Here is a 20,028-nt window from a genome sequence, read left to right as displayed (position 1 = left end):
GAACTAGGTACAAATTAGCTCAGCATAAGTCAGAATCTGAAGACAGTGAAGCTGGAAGCGCTCCTTCTGCGTGGGTACCAAGTCCAGCTCGCGACAGAGGAGGACGGGGACGTGAAAGAGGACCTAAATCAGTATTGTTAAGAAGACTTTGGGGGAGAGATCCTCCTCCACCAATAGGCGGTTCTCATTCAGAACTACGCTATTGGGACAGTCGCTCTGGAAGCAGTTCTCCAAGATCTCCAGAAAGAACGTGCGAAGCTTGCAAGCGTCTCTCAGACAAAAATCTAGCATCTTCCAAATCTGAAACACAATCACCTCCAACTTACAGAAAGTACGCTAATAGATCTCCCAAAAAGCAAACGTTCAAATGCATTGGATCCACGAACCACAGCCCAGAAAGGATAGAAACTATACGCACAATCTCACCGAGTACTTTAATAGCTGGTTCCACAACTTCAGAGCGATCTTCGTTCAAATCGGCATCCATTTCTGAAAGTTCTCCCAAATTAGGACTCAGCTCTCTAGTCACGTCTTCGTATCCTGTTACTTCCGAATTCAGCATGACCAGATCATCGGCCAGCTATTCTAGCGACGATGCGTCACGATCCCAAAGCAACCCCATGCTGGTAAGACCAATGACAGCCAGTGACTCGATCAAATCGAGCCCCACTCATAAAAAGAGACGACAAAGCATTTCTTCTTTGGATTCTTCAGCAGTCGATCTCAAATCTAAAGAGTCTGGGCTATCAAGTTTGGACAAAAACAGCACAAGACTACCAACTACTGCTGATTCCAGCAGTAAAGCCACCCCTCAAAGCTATACATCAATCCAAGAAACTACCACCACTACTACTACCACTTCAACTTCAGAAGCACCTACTAGTGAAACAAAAAAGGATAGCACATCTAGAAGCGATTCAGCCATGTCCTCTCAGACTGACAATTCAGACTTCAACAAGACTACAGACAACGAGCATTCAAACACTACAACTCCAAGAAGTGCAGGAAAGAGGAGTACTCCAGCAGCCAACGACAAACATGTCAATCATCGCACATTGTCCGACACTGGTATATCAGAAACTATAGATTGTGACAGTGGCAAACATTCAAATTCAAAAGAAGGCAGTGTATCTTATTCAGAGGACTACAGTACTGATGTTATAACATGCCTAGAAAAGACGGGAAAAACTCTACCCTACATTCAAACGAGCCTAGAATGTTTAGAAGTGGTTGTATCTGAGACTTTAAATTCGACAATGTTCGAAGAGAAGAACAAAGAAGTAGCCAAGCGTGAAGATACAAAAGCAGACGTCAACAGTAACAATATTGACTTGTCAGTGAGTGAATCGTCTTCTAGGAATACACACAGGATAGATTTGGATCAGTACGTGTCTAATATTTTAATAGACAGCCTCAATACGATGACGGATCAGATCAATGAAATGAACTCAAATATAGACGACGATCGGAAGCTAAACATTCTAGAGAAAGAGATCAAAGTCAAGCTCCAAAGTGTGAGCGCTAGTCCTATAAATTTGATTACGAATCCAATTATTACGACATTGATTACTAGTATACCAGATAAGGAACTGCTAGAAACTACAGTGATAGAAGAGAAAATGAGATCTTTAGCTTATACAACTGAAAGTAAACTGTTTCCACTTGAAAGTAGCATAGTAGAAACTAGACCGCTGTCGACAAACTATGACGAAATGCGTCTGAGTAAAGATTTAAAGGTTATTGACGAATCTGTAGCAGCAGATGATCAAACTAATTTAGAGCCAGAGGAGACTCAATTGAATAATAATGTGTATAAAGAAGAAATTTACTTGAATGTTGAAAATACTGATACTCCTTTGCCCTACGATGTTAACGACAACGAAAGCGGTAATATTTCTTTTGAAGATGCAAAAACTAAAGCAGTTCTGCGCCAACTTCATAGGATGTTTGAAAACAATTCCAATAAAAACTCGTTAGATTTAGGCCACGGTAATGTCGACGACAATTTCAACTTGTGCGTGGAAGACGCCCCCAAAGGTTATTTTTGTGGAAGTACCAATGAAAGTACGTCCCATTTGGAAATGTCGACAGACGTAGACGTTTTCGTAGATAACAGTATGAATAAGATTATGAGTAGTATTGATATTAATTATAATCCAGAAGATTTGCAGAATAGCCTCAACGGAAATGAAGATGATGATGCTATTGAAAAATTGGATATTCCAGAGCTACGATTAAAGCAGGGCAATAACATAATGAGCAATATTGGGAGTGGTAGTGTTTATGAAAAGCCACCTCAACGGCCGTTAGTCGTGCCGAGATTTTCTGCAATTCCTCATTCTGCTTCGATGGAAGTTAATACTTCTACGGACGAAGAAGATTTGGACTGCCAATCGGATTGTATGAGTTTGGTGGACAGTTTGGACGATCCGAATTCTCCTAGGTTTCCATTTACTAATGAAAAGGCAGTAAAAAAGGCGAACAAGCATGACGTGAAACTAGTTCGTGGCGATATAATGACGTTACTGCCTGAAAATTCAACTGTTACTACAGATACAAAGTCGCCAAGAGAAAAAAGTGAAAAGTTTTTTATCCCAATCAAAGAAGATGCCATGGAAGTGATCAAAGAGAATATAGTAGTGGCGGAACACATGCCTGAAAAGATCAGAGAAAAATTGTATCAAAGGCAACAGAAGCGTGAGTTGAGGAAAGAGTATCATAAACGTAAAAAGATGAAGCAGTTGAAAAAAGAACTTCATCGACAGAAGAAAGTTGAAGGTGAAAAGGCAGAAGAAGTCGATCAATTAGATGTCAATTCAAAAGTTGAAAGCATTAAGAAGTCAACTTTGGATGCTCCAAAATCAAAAACGATAAGTAACGAAGTTGATAAAAAGGAAAAACTACTATCGAATGGAAAAAAGTCACTTCAGAGGTCAAAAAAGGATGATGTATTGAAGAATATAGAATCGTTCGTCATTGATAAACAAGGAAATTTTCAAACTAAAGGAACTGTGGCCAGAAAACCAGAAAAAAAAGAACGTGCTTTAAAGTCTCAAAATAGAATAGAAAATATTAAAGCTGACGATTCGTATCTGTATAAGAAAAACGACGAGAACGATACTATAGAAGCAGTCGACACTATAAAGGTGTTGAAGAGTAAGATTGAACCAGATAGAAATGATCACTCGTCCAGACCTCGTCGTTTGTACCAAAAGACAGAATTCCAAGAAGGTAATAAGCACGTTGAAATATTAGAAATCGTAGAATGTATAGAAAGTTCTCCAGAACCATCTGACGAGAGTCAAGAGTCCATCTCAGACGGTCGGAGGCCGAGCAATTCCAAAATCCCAGTACTTCAAAAGATATCAAAGATGAAGTCCATACAGAAGTCAGGAAAAGGTTGCCGGTCACCGATCGGAAAAGTTACTCCTATGAACATAACCGCGGCGAAAAGTGAAAGGGATCATTACAAAAATACAAATTCTAAAACAGACCAATTAATAGCTAATATATTGATAGACGCTTTCAATAAGGATAATTTAGAGAACAGCAATGTTCAATTAGTTCTGTCGCCGCGCGATAAGAAGTCGACTTCCAATCAAAGTCTTCAGACGTCTCCTCAAATTTCCGGCGGTAAAAGGATGTCAATTCCTCAGCAAAGTGCACCCAGCACAATAATACCAAAGTATAGACGGAAGTTTGATGTGATACCTGAAGAGAAGAGCAGTGCAAGCATAGAGTCTTCCAATGAAGAAGTCAGTACAAAAAAGTCGATAGATGTGAAGAAGACAAAGAATACCGAATCGCCTAAAAATAGTCCCAAAAAAGGAAGTCCTAACAATAAGACACCTCTCAGAACTATTGATGAGAACGTTAAAGATAATCCTGTGAATGTAAAAAACTCACCAAAGAAGAGCGAAAATCATGATATGTCAACTTCGCCTATTCAATACATATCTACAGCCACTAGTCCGATTCCGCAGAGAAAAATCGATTTAGAAGCTGCAAATCACATCAAAGGCAAAAAAGCTCTGGGTACTAGAGAGGGCTGGGCCGGCTTCTGCAGACCGCAGACAAGATACTCTCCAGAAAACGAAGGTACAATCACCATAAGCAGTAATGCAATAGTTCCTCACTGCACAATATCTGCACACAGAAAAATTTTATAAAAAATAAAACAAAACTGATTACAACTTATAACAATTATTATAACTTACACACTCACATTACGAGCACATCCTTAGCGATTGTTTATTTTATTTTGTATAGTACGTGTATAAATAAGTATTTATTTATAATTGTAAAACATATTAGTGCGAAATTGTAATGTATAACGTAATAAAATTTACAAAATTTATAGAGTATTTTCTTTGAAGGTTTGCATCCATCTTCCAATAATCCTTCTGATAGGGAAGCCGTTGGGAAGATACAAAATAATAATAACTCACAAGCTGTTGCTCCTACTTCTCAAAGAATATTGAGAACTATGGATAGCAGAGATAACATCAGGCAAATAAGTATACAACACGACGTGTCAAAATCACCGGATAAAACTACCGACAACATCAACGGTAGTGCCAAGTCGGGAGAAGAAAAGAGTGACGATACAAAAGAGAAGGCAAAACCTTCAAAGAAACATAAACACGATAAAACACCATTAAAGAGCAACGAAAACGATAGTTCGACGACCAAAAACAGCGAGAGGAAAAGAAATGTTGGTCGGGACAGTGGCAATAGTAAATCATTAATGTTGCCAAGCCCGTTCAAAAATCAAAGTTACACACAATCAGACATGTCTACGAGCAGTGGAAGTGATTCAGAAGCAGGAGCCAATTGTCCAGTGCTCGTGCCACGTTGGCCACCCATAGCGGCACCTCGGTATAGAAGAACCTACCCCAGAAGACCACAGCGACAAGAAGAACCATACAAAATGCCCTTTCAAAACATTTCAGGTGAGTTTATTCTACACTATTCAACAATATTACCATATATGAATTGGTATAAATCAAGATTTTCAGGTGGTTGGTCGGTGACGTTGGCCGGCAGTTGTTACACAACCCTTCCGTCCGATGTAGAGATGAAGGTATGCTTTCCGAAGAATGTACAACAGCATACTACCAGCCAATCTGATTCTGGACTTGGTGAAGAGCAAAATTATCGTAAGCAACCTCCAGCTGCTCCTGCCTCTTGTAAAAAGTGTGGAAATTGTGAAAATGTGTGTCAAAACTGTAAAGCTGCTCCAAGTTGCAAGTGCAATGCTTTAGTAAAAGAAGGCAACGAAGACAGCGAAAATCAAACTTTCCTGCCTCCGACACACCCATCTAGAAAAAGCTCTCATAATTCCAAATCAGAAAACTCTGGTAAATCTAAAATTATATGCATCCTCAAATCAATCATAAGATATTTAACTAATTCTAACCCTTGTCATTTCAGAATCGTCCAAAAAGTACTACCACTATTTACCTGATTTGAATGCCAGTCATGGTTTAAAAAACAAGAAAAAACCCGCCGTTAAGGTGATTTGATCATTTTGTTCATATCCTTTTTGTCAATTTTCTGTTTTAATTTGTGCGTATTAGTTTTAACATTATTAAATTAAGATTTACATTCCTGCATTTAAATTATATAGAGGAGTGTTTCAGATGGCACGCCGATTCTCCCTTCATTGCTGGTTGCCGGAAGATAAGGTTACCGATAGACCGTAAGTTCAAATGTCAAAACACTCCCCGTCTATTCTCTCTACACTGACTTTTATTTACATTGAAAATGTTCTTTTCTATTTCGACAGTTTGACAAAAATGGAAATCACCGAGACGATAGCGCCAGTAAATGAAGAAGAGTTGTCTGTCTACGGATGTGCGATCATGCCCGAGATGAAGCCGAGGGTACCGACGATGAGCGAGCGTGACTTGACGAGAGTTCACACCGCACAGTTCTATTCTAGACACCGACAGATATAAAAAACATTCGCAATTTCAATCTTATCAAATGTAAAAATATACACAAGAGTTAATTGAAATGCATACATAATTGTATATACGTATGTATATTCATATAGGAAATGTTATTGTAAATAATTATGCATGTAAATATTTTATAACTATAGCATATTTAGAAGTAAAACTTGAAATATTTTTTAAAAGCACAAAATACAATACAAATAAGCGCCCAAAATTAAGTGTATTTAAAAATAATGATTATTATATGAATACATTTTGTTTTTTAATAACTTTTATTTGTAATATTTTATGTTGTAAATATTAAATAAAATCATTATATAAACATTGAGTATAATAAATTATTTATATTATATGTAAAGTTATGACTTTTCTATCACAAATCATTATTGGCGCCGTTACTAGAACCAAATTGACAGTGAAATTCTCAATACTTCTATATATTTAGCGTGCAGTATGCCTCGGTGGTTGCGTTTATGTTTAGCACCGAGAGGTTACCCGGTTCGATCCCGTGCTAATATTTAATGCTGCTGGTCAAACTTGAATATTTGTGACTCCAAGTCGATCATTTCCTATCAGAGTTGCCAATTTATCTGACTTCATTGTTGAAACGGTTCCTCCACCAAAATTGGCAAAAAACCGTCCTACCCGTTATGTCACAAATATCTGAATTTGATTTATGTACAATATGTAAAAGTTTATGTACAAATCTAAATCCATAGATGTCTCTATGGATTAATTAGTTGTTAATTGTTCTTCAGCCTCTTGAAATACAGCGATTTGCGTAATAAAAAATGCTGCAATGTTTGTAATTAATTGTCTAGGAAGGCGCATTGGGTTCTACCTGTTAGGCCTTCATGGTATATATCTATGTAAAATAAAATAATAATATATATGTACATAAAAATCGAATGAAAGTAAAATTTTAACTAATTTTTATTGTGTCAATAAACATAGTTATTACTAAATAACAAAAAAAATTAATATTATATTCTCATATTAAAGATTAAATATTTGATAATGAATTGTTGGCAAAGTTGGTGATCCAATAGCTGCACTCCGACATACCTACATGGATGGTAAAACTTCCCACAACCCTTTAAGAGTAAACCCTTCTCTGGGAGGCTCTATAGCCAATCCTAAATATGGACTATAAACGGGAGTTTCATCAACTTTGGCTCCGTCTTTCTGAGCAGCTTGGGAAGCTAAATATATAGTCGGCCCCATCTCTCCTCTCGGCTCACCAATTTCTTCAAAATCTTCATCTACAGATTTTTCAGGCGTGTCAGGTATAGGCTGCAGAAAAACATAAATATATATTATCTGATAGATTCAAAAAGATCAATATATATGTAAAAGTAAGTTCAATTTATCAACGCTGCAAATACGAACTTGGTTAGTCCATGTATACTGAACTCCAAACACTGGCTTATTCACATAGATGGAATGCAAAGTATGCAATTCTTTCAACAACGGCTTTAATTTATCGACAGGATCCACTCTAAATCCTAAAACATATCCTCCACCAGGACCATTGGTTACAATAACTAAAGCTTCACCAAACTTCGAATCCCGTATTCTGATCTACAATAAATAAATTAAAAATAGACTAGATTAAAATCAGAAACACAACAAATATGAAGTAAGCATTAATTATACTGACATTATCTATCTGAATATATGGCAAGGAAACGTTGAACGTTTCATTGATATCGGCGAACCAAACGATTCTCACATTTGTTATGATCATGGTTCCAAGATTACCAGTATCACTTGATAGATTCCAAACACCATGCTGGGATGTATGAATCTGAAATGCACATTAAAATTATTAAGAATACGCATAACAAGACTCATCAGTATAATCAGATTTGTATATATGTATGTATGTATTGCTCACTTGCTCCGAGGGAAGGACTTTGAGTTGCTTGTTATGAACGATTGCACCTCTCAATTTGAGCTCTCGATAAAGACGACTCGATATATATGCTCTTGAAAAAATAAAATGTTATATTAAATCACTTAAATTATAAGTAAAACAAGATTTGAATCATACTTGTGGACTCCCATTACGCTGGTAAAATGCCTCATATTACCAGGAATGAGATTTGTGAAGATAAACTCATATCGGCTATTATTATAAGTTGTCAAAATGTATAAAGCTTCAGCTGTTCCCCGTAAGGCTGATCTTACTACTTTTGTTGTCACACTTAAGAAACAATTGTATCCGATGCCTAAAAGTGTAATATGATTTAGAATCAAAATTTAATGTACTTATGTATAGTAAAATAATGCTATTTGACTTACATAGGTTAATTCTGGGAGATGATATAGAATGCCAGATAATGCGAAGGTTGGTTACGGCCAGTCTTCCTCTGGTGCCTCCGTTGCCTTTGGTATCTTCAACAGAATCCAATCTATCTAGTATTTTTTCACCAGGTCTCATTCGCAATTGCCTTTAATTATAAAATTTATTGAAAACTCTGTGTACATAAGTATAATATATTTCCAAGAATATACATAATATATGTATTGTCAATTACTTACGAGAATGGTAAATCAAATCGAATCTCTTTATCTTGCCAAATTGCGTTCATTTTAACAAGAGAATATTTTATAGTAGTTGAATGACACTGTTTAGAATAAGTGTAACTATGGAAACTTTCTGTTCTTTAGTACACAAAAATATTACATACCAGCAGAAACTAACAGTAATTAAATCATTTCAGCTTGAAATCACATATTCTTGTAAATATATAAATATTATATATATGTATGCTTCTGATTAAGAATCACTAGTTTACTTGATTTTCCCATTCTCATATTATTTAATTATATATAATTTAGTAATAAATTTAGCAAACTTTTATTTACGGAACCAATCAGGGAAGAGGGACTCTAAGGCTTAAGCTCTTGCTAAAATTATTTTTATTTATTATATATGTATAACCCAATGGTTTTAAAATACGAACAAAAAATTATTATAAGAACAAAATGTTCCTTTTCGTTTCCCCAATTTACCGAATAGTATTCATTTCCGCCAAAAATGAAAATTATTATTAATTAATAAATTATTTCACGGGAAAAAACCCACAATTTTCCCGAACTCAAATATTTGTAGACCCAAATGACCATATCAGTAATTAATTGAAACACCTTAAAATAGTATATCAAACTTCTCAACCAAACAAACATCAAATTTTACATATAAATTGATATTTACTTAAGAGCCCCTAAAATGTTGGATTTCTTACTACGAGTTAGCAAACCTTTTTTAAGTGCTTTAGTGATTCGCGATATGAATTATCAGTCCGAAGCATTATTTTGTGTTCGTTTAATGTATATGGAGCCCTAGTAATAAAGCTTGTAGCTTCGCAACCTTGAGTCCGTAGGAACATTTTTTTAGGAGTTTCTGAAGGCCGGGACATGGTCGAAACATAAACCTTCCCCGTTTACAAATCTAATTGAGAGATTTATTGGACGTGTAAGGTTTCGACCGTTTCCCGGCCTATAGAAACTCAGTTGAGTTTTGAAGAGGATCTTTATTGCTCAGTTAATATTGGTGTGTTTGTTTGTACGCCGAAGTAGATAGTTGCTTTGGAGGAGTGAGCAGGCTGAGCTCCTGAAGCTCACTGGTATCTGGGGATGATGAACTGGATTATATACTGATTGATTGTGCAACGTGTAGCTTGGCTGATGAGATCATATTCTGGAAAATTCCTAAGGGGTCGAGTTTATCATTTGTGTAGCAGTGCCTAAAGGTTTGGTTGGTGCATAGCTATGTAGTGAGATCATAATCTCCAGGGGGGTTTCCGTGTACTCGTGGTTGCGTATCTGGAGCGATTTGATGGTGTATTTGCTCTAGTTCGAACGAGGGTATTTCGGCCAAGGTTGACTTTACATGTTTGTATAGGTACATACCGGACGCGATGATGTAATTGCACAGTTCGAGTTCGATCGGGAAATAGGTAAGATCGTCGACCTCATACAGACTGAATTTGAGATCATAGGTATTTTATCGGTCTCCCTCACGGGACCGAAGGTGAAACACCCGAAAACGCAAATATCGGAAGGGAAAGATCGAAAATCGAAAGATCTTAAGTCGAAAGATCTATGGAGGATGAACGAATGAGACGACTGGCATGTTAATGCACGTGTTTATTATATGACAGCTGAAGACAGAGTGAGTAGTAGCTCTCCGAACCCAGCCGAGTTGGTTCCCACTCGCAGGAAGGCAACCAAACTCGACCATGTCGTATAAGCGAGCCGCCACATCACTCCCCCCCCAGCATCAGCGATACCAAAATTACAAAGAAACAAATTTTACCAAAAGAAAAAAATTATTGTTACACAAAGAGAAAAAATTATTACGTGGGGAGAAAAAAATTGTTGACGTGGGTCATCCGCTGTGTACATAGGTGTACCGCCCTGAATGGTCGGTAGATTCGAGGGCGGTGACGTCGCGAGCAGGACGGTGGCTGGTCCGATGGTCGCGCCGATGCGATGCGATGCTGCGGCGGCGCCGCTCTTCCGAGGCTGATGTCGGTTGGTGGGGCGGCGGGGGCGGCAGGGGCATCGATGTGGTTGATGATACTCCGAGCTGGACTGTGAGTCGTTGTGGCTCGTGGAGGTGTTGTAGCGCTACCGCCCGTCTCGGCGTGACGACGCTCGTGGGGACGGACGGGGCCTTGATGATGATGATGATGATGATGGTGCTGAGGTGGTGTATGTCTTGTGGTGCTGGATGACCGTTCTATGTGTAGTGGATCGCGCATGACTCCACATCCAGCTGTCAAGATCGTCGTCTCATTCGCTCCCCCATTTTTGTAAGCACCTGTCATCGACGTTGTGGCTGGACGTCGGTAGGTAGGTAGGTAGGTAGGTAGCCGTGTCTGCTCGTTTATTGTCACCCGCGGGCCGCGACGCGTGTTGATGGCGATGGGGGCGCGGCGGGTAGCTTCCTGCCTGGCTCGGCGAGGCAGGGATGAGCGGCATGTTGAAATTGATCGAGGCTGCGTGGCTCGATGTCGGGGGTCACCAGTATGGAGGATGAACGAATGAGACGACTGGCATGTTAATGCACGTGTTTATTATATGACAGCTGAAGACAGAGTGAGTAGTAGCTCTCCGAACCCAGCCGAGTTGGTTCCCACTCGCAGGAAGGCAACCAAACTCGACCATGTCGTATAAGCGAGCCGCCACAGATCAAAAAAAAGGGTGCATGGTAAACGGTACTATGTATATATAATATATATGAGTGGCATGCAAAGAAATTATCTCTCTTTTTGTCATACAGCCTTGTTTAATGTGCGCGCGCAGAATACGGGAGGAAAAACCTGTTTCTCTTGTTCCTGTTGTATCCTGCTCGCGCAAATTAACTGAGGATGTACGACGGGGGGGAGAGACCCTTTTTTATCTTTTGATTTTCGATCTTTGCCTTCCGATATTTGCGTTTTTGGGCGGCTCACGGTAGTTCCGTATTTTATATATTATTTTTGCTCCTTTTTTATTATTATATTTTATTCATGTAGACGCATTAGAGTAAATCTGTAATATTACTGTGGTAGCCCTGAGACACTGCCGTAAATCGACTGCGTTCACACCAACGATATTACTTACGATATTTTCCATAACCAGTTCCTAAATAGCAACCACAGGCTGCAATATGGGAACTGGATATGGAAAATATTTCAAGTAATATCGTTGGTGTGGACGGCCCCATCGAGGTGCTACCCATCCAGTACAGTCAACGCCCTGCGGGAAACCATCTCTTCCCTGTAGACCCGATCGATAATATCTATCTGACATCGACTATCGCACTGGAACGGTTACCTGACAACTCGTTCACAGATTTTCCGTAAACCGATGATGCGCTCCAGGCATTACGTATACGGCCATCTCTTTCTCACACCGTCTGTTCACCATGATCTTGTTTGCTATGCCATTACATATGCGGCCATCTCTTTCACAGACCGTCTGTTATCGGTGAAAAAATGGTCTGTGAAAGAGATGGCTGCATACGTAATGGCAGAGTAAACGAGATCATGGTGAACAGACGGGGTGAGAAAGAGATGGCCGTATACGTAATGCCTGGAGCGTTTACGGAAAATCTGTGAACGAGTTGTTGTGTCACCCACCGGAACGGCTATTTGATTCTACCATTGGCATCTGTACTCCGTATAACTAGCAAAATTGTTAATAAATCAATAGTATTCATAGTATTCATAATTATAAAGGAAGGATTGTAAATAGGTTTTTGAGCTCTTTTTTCTATTATGCTGTAGATTAACATTAGAATAATATAATACTATGATTACTAACCAAATTAAATTAAATTGTAAAATAGAAAATGATCAGTAGATCAGTAGCTATTAAAATAGATATAAGATGTATTATGAACATAATTTCGTAATAATAAAAAGCATTTAAAAATCAAAAATAATTATAAAGGAAAACTACGAATGGCCATTAATAAGAGTGCTACGGCCTGCCTTTAGTAATAAAAGGCACGCGCCGATCGGATGCCGCGCACTGTTGTCTCGGCTTTTTTTGCTTCAGCGGATGGCTTTTCTGTCATTATTGTTGCAAAATAAGCAACGACCAGTGTAAAAAACGACAATGGAAACATACACCAGCATCCAACAAAAACGGCGGTTCGTCTAAACCTTTGATATATTTGCACATCGCACATTATTTCGACATAACCTCAAAAGATGCACACAGGCGTGTTTGTAGTTTTTAATGTTAAATCTCTTCTCCAGACAGGCCGCCTTAGCCGAAGCCTTTCCCCAAGGAATACGATGCCAGAAGTGCTTAGACTATGGCCACTGGAGCTACCAGTGTACGGGTAAACGAAAATATTTACATCGCTCATCCAGAACGCAACAGTTGAAAAAGAGGATCAAGATACAACAGGAAATCGCCATAAAGTAAGTTTAAACATATTTTTATCATAATTTTATTCCCGTTTCCCGCCATTTCTAAACTTACAAATTCATACGTCTTAACCCTTTGCCCATGGCAATAAATATAGCGAACAAGCCTTGTACTTGGCACCTTTTTCGCGAATTTGGCAATCGAGTTTTCGACCTTAAATACAGATTTTAATATTTACTCAAGTACCCAGATATGTTAATTAACACAAAGTATTATTCTAAATAATAAAATACATAATACATCTCGTAGTTTTGGCTTAATTGTCAAATAATCATTCTTCATACAATTGAGATGTATCGTCGCCATTGTTCAACAGACGTGACGTCACAAACGAGGTTTCAGTATGGTTCCACAACAAACTTATTTTGACTGGTATATATTCATTTTAAGCAAATTGAATAGATGGCATTCAACTATCAGTAATATATTCAACTAATTTTGAACCTTAAAACAGTTGAAATAGGCGCATATAAGGCTCAAAATCCCGTGCAAAGTTCAGAAATTCTTGTCTTGACTTGTCGCCCAAAGCTTCCATAGAAGACGTCCGCGGGCAAACGGTTAATTCAGGCTGCAGTCCAAACCGCCATATATTTATACAGCGAAAAAGATTCCTCGAAGATACCCTCTATTATTTCGTAAAACCTTCGATCAGAGCAAATTACCGGGGCAAAAACAAATATATACATAGTCTTGCCATAAGTTCTGTTACAAATATATTTTATCATAAAACAAAAAGTAAAAGACATTGACACGAAACAAATTTTATTTAATAGATAGATATATACACACAATATAAAACTAAAAATTATTCAAAATGTCCACCCTTATTTTTAATGCACTCCCGTAACCTAATTGGCCACGCGTCTATCGAATCATGCACAACTTCCATTGGAAACTCGTCAACTGCTTTGTTCAGGGACATCTTTAAAGCTTCTAACGAATAATGACGTTTAGAGCATTCCATGCTCTCCAGATGTGACCTTAATTTATAGTCCAGAGGATTAAGGTCGGGGCTCCCAGAAGGCCATTCCGCCGCCACCCAGTTTTGCGTAGTTTTTGCTTTGTGAGCGGGTGCCGAATCTTGTTGAGATATCCAATGCTGATTATTGAACAATTCTGAGTTGAGGGGCTTTACGACGCGTTCCAGGACATCTTCTTGGTAAACTTTGACCGACGTTTTCAGCCCCTTTTCGCAGAAATGCAGCTTTGTCATCCCTTCGTAGGACACCCCCCACCACACCATCACTGACGAGGGATGATGCACTCTCTCGACTACCTGATGAGCTTCTCGGGCACTTCTGGCATATACCCTATCATTTTGTTTATTGAATTTTTCTTCAATAGTAAAAATTTTTACGTCAGTTAACAAAATTTTCCGGTAGCTTCCACCACCGTGATTATGAATGAGCTCTTGATTTTATGAGTCTCATTGTTTTCAAAGACGTTGTAAGGAGATGACCTGTGCATCTTTTATAAGCACCCGAGACCAAGGTCACTTTTTATTATCCTAGACATTGATCTCGGTGATATTCCCATTTCTCGGATTTCTGCGAATTCGCTCTTGAACTGCATGAATTGCATTTGACGTTCGAATTGATCTCGGACGGCCACTTCTTTCAGCGCCAAGTAAAGTGCTGGATGTTGTGAATCTTTTGATAGTTTGATGCACAAACATTCGTGAAATTTTAAGTTTTTTGAGCGTGTTGAAAATTTCGCTCGCGCTCTGCCCCATCTTGTGCAACGCAATCACAGCCACACGGTTTTCGTAGTCGGCCCACTCCGTCTTCGCCGCACGAAATATTAACCGAAACTGACTCAAAACTAATCAACCGATACACCCCCAATAGAAAGCGGACAAAAAAAAACTTCCTGGAAATTCATATTTACGAATAAAGCGATCGCAAACCTTTGTAACAGAACTTTTGGCTAGACTAGGTATTTATACAGCGAAAAAGATTCCCCGAAGATACCCTCTATTATTTCGTAAAACCTTCGATCAGAGCAAATTAACAGGGCAACAAACAAATATATATATAAAAGCATTCGATTCTCAATTTTCATATATTCACACGTAATAAGATATTTTTTGCTAGTTTATGCATTTGTCGTTGGCTAGTCTCAAGCGGTATTAGTTTTCGACATGTCTTTTGTGTCGACTTTTATCATAAGAATGTCCACACATTGTGCTCAATTGTATATTTGTATTACAGTATTTCGAAATCTGATATCCAAGTTTCGAGTTCAATTTCGAACGAGTATGTGTTTCAAGAAGTGAACGTCAGCAAAAAAAAAGGTAATAAATGAATTTCGTAAAATGAAAATATGATACGCTGATTACACACAAATGATAACTATTTATAAATGCATACTATTATTCCTTTTTAATAATTACAACATGCCACTTATATTTTAAATAGCCGATGTATAACTCGACGAGTGGAAATATTGATCACAATAAGAGTCAAGCAACGCCGGGTTACTTGTAAATTTCTTTGTTGCCCAAACATAGTTGCTCTTGGTTACCCAACTTGGGCAACCAGAAGTAACCAAGAATTCGCTCATAACACCTATAAGAGTTCTTGCTATGTAGTCGCTGGTGACTAATCACTGAGTGTAGAACGCCTCAATACAACGCTTTACAAATAAAATCACCATGACGGGACCGAACGCCGGCGACTGATATTGCTGCTCGGATGACCGTAGGACTTAGGCAACAAAACAGGACCAATTTTTAAAAAAAATTCGTCATCGGTATGAGAAAGATACTTTCTGTGCATCTATCGGCGTATTTTTTTTAAAATCGGCCGTTAAATAATCACGCTGGACTCGTTTCGTGGGTGTAAAAAAGAGGCGATTTTATAGATGTTTGGCGGCTCCTAACTCATATAAAAAATAATTAATCAAAAAAATAAAACGATAGATGCACCCCAATGGTGGATATCCATAGCATATTAAAAAATAATTTCTCTAGTGCCATAATTGAGGAAGGGAGAAGTATAGTACGTTTGTATGGACAAGGCGCTGCTGTCCAGCCCTCTTAAATATCTCAAAAAAGAGTTACTATTCAATTAGGGAAAAACTGCAACCACACATGTATATATCATGAAAGATTATTTAACGCATTGTCCATGTTTTCATATATTGTAAAAAATGTGTTTCAGGAAAAAGGAGAGTCAACCGGCCCCCACTATAAAGTCGAAATCGAAATCAAAATCGAAGTCGTCTCGCAAAAATCAGAGTTCTTCATCGTCATCGTCCTCATCATCATCGAGCAGTGATTCCGACACAGATTCATCTTCCAGTGATTCCAGTTCGTCGAGTAGTAGCAGTAGTTCGAGTAATTAGTCATCGAATGAGCCACCGTAGACCATCACACAAATGAGTGCTGATTCTACATTCCGGATACCAACCAACAAGATTGAGGTCAAAATTTTTTCACATTTTCGTCGATGAATGGGACTAACTTCAATAGGAATGAATAATTTCAATGATTCTGTAAAATCTGATACAAAAGACTGATATATGACCTAAATTTCTTGACACTTTCCGAGTGTTGGCCAAAGGAAGTGGTCTGAATAAGACTTCCGAATGCCTGAGACATTTCTAATGCCTTGGATAGGGCATGAGGAGGAGTAATTAAGAGGCGAGGATTCGTTTTTTTGCCCATTCAATGATGTTGCTCGTTTATCTTGGAAGTTTTCACCATTGCAGTCACTACGAAAACAAACGATGCAAGCAAAGCGTTTCCACTGTTGTTGTGATTTCAAAATAGTCCTTATATACCTCCTATATCGGTTGATTTGGAGTGATAGTAACAACATGGGCTGCTGGCTTGTTTAGAGCTTCCTGTCTCTGTTTTGTCTCTACTGTAATATGCATAAAGTAATGACCTCTGAGACAATCATTGATTATTCTGGTATTAATACAAACGAAAATACTTGATTCCATTAGCGATAATTATTGATCATATATCAGTCTTTTGGAGAGCCATGTTTGTTTGATGTCAATCGTCGTCTTGTACATTGTTGTGAATGATTCCTATTTAATTTTATCGTGAACTTGTTTTTGACGGTATTAATGGTGCAATATTTTGTATTATAATCATAATTTATTTCACATGATTTTTATAATGTTAGATCAGGGCTTGATATATGTAACATTCTCCTACTAGACATCTGCATATTTAATTTTTATATCTTAACACACTCAACGAGCAAAAAAGCTATACGTACATACATAGTTACACCCTCGGTTTTATTATAATGTAAAATTATTTCCGGCTTTTTATCATTGCCTTCATTTATTTCAGCATCGTGAAATTGTGTTGTAAGGAGTAACACTGCCTTGTTTTGCTGTGGCACGTGTGACAAGAGTTGTGGTCGGTGTGAAACCGAAAATGCTACTATGTAGTTCACGTAGTCTACATAGCAAAAACTCTTTGGGTATTTCCCTCTCGCAATAATAATAACTAAAGACCGCTGTGACCTGACAGGTTACCCCAATGCGTCACAGCGGTTATATAATAAATTATGTAAAATACATTCATACATCTCGTTCCAACAAACCCGTGTTGAATTTCATGACGCTAACCAATTCATCAACACGACAATTAAACAAGTCAAGATGTTCTCCTTTTCTTATTACGTTGAGGAACCGGACAGCCTCCACAAGTGACGAGTTCTTGAAAGCAGACGTTCTTGTTACAATGGCTACGTCCACACTACCGATATCTACACCCGATATTTACTAGGTATCGTACGCATGAGTGCGTTTGCACCAGCGATATATACCTCGTTTACGGCCTTAGCACCTTGGTTTACGGCCAGTACCCGGGGGGCAGCCTTGTATATTATATGTATAAATCTGCTTAAAAACATAGGCTTGTAAAAACAAATTAAGCTTAAAATTAAAGTAAAGTTCAGTTTATCAAAAAAAAAATGAGGTTATATTCGTTTTAAGAGATCAAATAAATGAATACAACAACATTTTTAATAATTATAAATTAAAAATCGATCTGTAGTTGCTGCGTAAGATGTTAATCTTTCTTTGGACATCCATTCTCGTTGCGTTTGGCTTTATTTTTAAATAAGTATCTAAAATAATCTCCAGGGATTTAATTTTTTTTTATCCTTTCTAGATAATTTTTATTATTCGGGTTCCACAAATTTGGATGGATTTCATACGACACTATCAAACGTTGTAATTCCGTGCCGACAGTAATCCAGTCCTCTTGAGTACCTCGTCCATGAAGCGTTGGAATGTTTGCGCTGCGTTCCTTAGGCCAAACGTTATGCATGGGAATTCGAATAGGCCGAATGGTGTGGTTATTGCTGTTTTGATGACGTCTTGTGGCTCCACTGTAATCTGGTGGAACGCCTTCACCAGGTCTATAACTGAGTATATACGGGTGTTCATCAGGTTGTTGAGTTGACTGACGGGCTTACTCGTTTCCCGATTTTTTAAAACTGCACGGTGGTTCGCATCTGTTCGCGCGGTTTCCGTACCTCTGGTGGAACCGACACGTGTCGAAAGTTGTCTTGTTGTTATGGGGGCCGCGGTTTGAGCTCTTCGGTCCTCTTCGATCTTGCGCATCAACTGTTTTGGAGTTGAGACCCCTTACATTCTGGTACAGAATTGTCATCCGACTAATCTTGCGCACCATATTTTTGCGATGGTGCAAGGCTACCACGAAATTTCCACGGTTTGAATGCTATACCAGTGGGCCAAAAGTCCGGTTCTAAGGCACTCGTAAAGTCAGCTTCGACGATAGATAGTTTAAATGATGAGTTTACATTGGGACCCTAAGAGTTCAATTTCACAGCTGCAGCATCACTGGTTGGCAATTTTAGGTTAACATAATTAATTAACGATTCAACGGTGGTGTCTTTATGTAGATAGAAAACATGAATAACTTTACTATTTAATAGGGTGCTAGTCGATCCAGTTCCAGTAATTAATTGCCTAGAAAGACGAGATAGCGTGGTGTTCCTAAGGGAATCATCAGTAACAGCACCACCAGTAGAAGAGGCGACAGCAGGAGGAATAACATCGGAAGCGACGGTATCGGCAGGGATAGCATAGACAGGAAAATCAGCTGAAGAAACGGTCGTAACAGCATTAAGAGAATCTGCACCAAATTTTGAAGCTGCACCATATGATGAATACAATAATGGCAGTTTTGAAGATGGTGTTGTTGTTATTGTAGACATTTGACAGTTGTTAGGTGACGTCAGCGATGCACGTCGACTCATTTGGCCACTCTGCAACGCATCGATATCAATGACATTGTCAGATACTTGGCGAGTAGATGACGCGGACCCGTACGTACAGGAACCTGCGACGTAGTGGATAGGTTCAACATCGCATTCAAAACTGCGCTTTTTATCGCAACTGATGTACTCTTCTGATGATGCTTCACCTCAGACATCTCTTGAAGCAGTAGGTCAAGTTTGGACTCGACAGTCTCCAGGTAGTGCTCACTGACCGATACAGCAAGGTTTTGTATCTCCATTGTAGAGGTTCTGATCATGCGAATCGAATCAACAGACAAGCATTTCCGCTTAGGGTCAGGACCAAGGGCACTCAAAATGCAAGTTTATTTATTTATTTATTCAAATAGCAAAACTGCTAATACATTCAATACAAAATAACAACAAAAAATTATAAATCATCTTCCACAATGGTATCCATTAACACCCTTCAAGAAAGCAGCAAGTGCACAATTCCAGGATCCTGGAGCCACCATTCCAGGTTGAATCCGTGATTGAAACCATGGTAATATGGACCAGAGCATGCTTGATCTAATGCATGCTCTGGTCCGCCGAGGCTATCAAGTCTTCGCAGTTCCGTAACCTAGCTTCTACGCTGGGACGGTGTGGTGCTAGAGGTGCGTGAGTGCGTGAAAAGGCGTCCACGTGCGGTGCTGGAGTATTCCACGGGGTCTGGGGCAGCAGCGCTTAGCTGGAACACATCGGACGGCCACTGTGTTTCGAAAACGCGGTCTGTGACCACCGTCAGCTCTTTCATATTGGTTGTCGTCAGCATTGCGAGCGCCAACTGCACGAGACTGGCAGTCTTCGCGTCCACATGACTCAAAAAGTCTGTCGAGCACGTGTTGCTCGCGGTCGCCTTCATA

General features: G+C 38.8%; 4 protein-coding genes across 6 annotated transcripts in view; 3 read left to right on the top strand and 1 right to left on the bottom strand.

Moving 5' to 3' along the window:
• LOC143917047 (uncharacterized) overlaps positions 1 to 4,684 on the top strand; it is a 120,034-nt gene extending 115,350 nt beyond the window's left edge. For all 3 annotated transcript variants that reach the window (XM_077438419.1, XM_077438420.1, XM_077438421.1), the window contains exon 4: positions 8 to 4,684. In XM_077438419.1, coding sequence (XP_077294545.1) covers positions 8 to 4,169 — 4,162 coding nt within the window. In that variant the 3' untranslated portion in view covers positions 4,170 to 4,684. The remainder of the gene's footprint in view (positions 1 to 7) is intronic.
• LOC143917241 (uncharacterized) lies at positions 4,487 to 6,085 on the top strand. Its single transcript, XM_077438726.1, has 5 exons — positions 4,487 to 4,952; positions 5,019 to 5,360; positions 5,434 to 5,516; positions 5,643 to 5,701; positions 5,789 to 6,085. Exons 1-5 carry the CDS (start codon positions 4,487 to 4,489, stop codon positions 5,958 to 5,960), a joined length of 1,122 nt encoding a protein of 373 aa, XP_077294852.1. The 3' UTR covers positions 5,961 to 6,085.
• Positions 6,086 to 6,878: 793 nt separating this feature from the next.
• BBS5 (Bardet-Biedl syndrome 5 protein) lies at positions 6,879 to 8,601 on the bottom strand. The gene is made up of 7 exons (XM_077438093.1): positions 8,505 to 8,601; positions 8,265 to 8,413; positions 8,014 to 8,191; positions 7,858 to 7,948; positions 7,621 to 7,767; positions 7,350 to 7,541; positions 6,879 to 7,253 (listed from the first exon to the last, which is right to left on the bottom strand). The coding sequence occupies exons 1-7, from the start codon at positions 8,552 to 8,554 to the stop codon at positions 7,026 to 7,028; spliced, it is 1,035 nt and encodes a 344-aa protein (XP_077294219.1). The 5' UTR covers positions 8,555 to 8,601; the 3' UTR covers positions 6,879 to 7,025.
• A 3,847-nt stretch (positions 8,602 to 12,448) lies between these two features.
• Positions 12,449 to 20,028, top strand: LOC143916418 (uncharacterized). The gene is made up of 3 exons (XM_077437520.1): positions 12,449 to 12,610; positions 12,719 to 12,886; positions 16,055 to 20,028. The coding sequence occupies exons 1-3, from the start codon at positions 12,576 to 12,578 to the stop codon at positions 16,236 to 16,238; spliced, it is 387 nt and encodes a 128-aa protein (XP_077293646.1). The 5' UTR covers positions 12,449 to 12,575; the 3' UTR covers positions 16,239 to 20,028.

Source organism: Arctopsyche grandis, chromosome 9 (assembly GCF_051622035.1).
Source record: "Arctopsyche grandis isolate Sample6627 chromosome 9, ASM5162203v2, whole genome shotgun sequence".
Taxonomy (NCBI): domain Eukaryota; kingdom Metazoa; phylum Arthropoda; class Insecta; order Trichoptera; family Hydropsychidae; genus Arctopsyche; species Arctopsyche grandis.
Note: the sequence above shows the minus strand (reverse complement) of the source record. Positions and strands in the feature narration are given on the sequence as shown.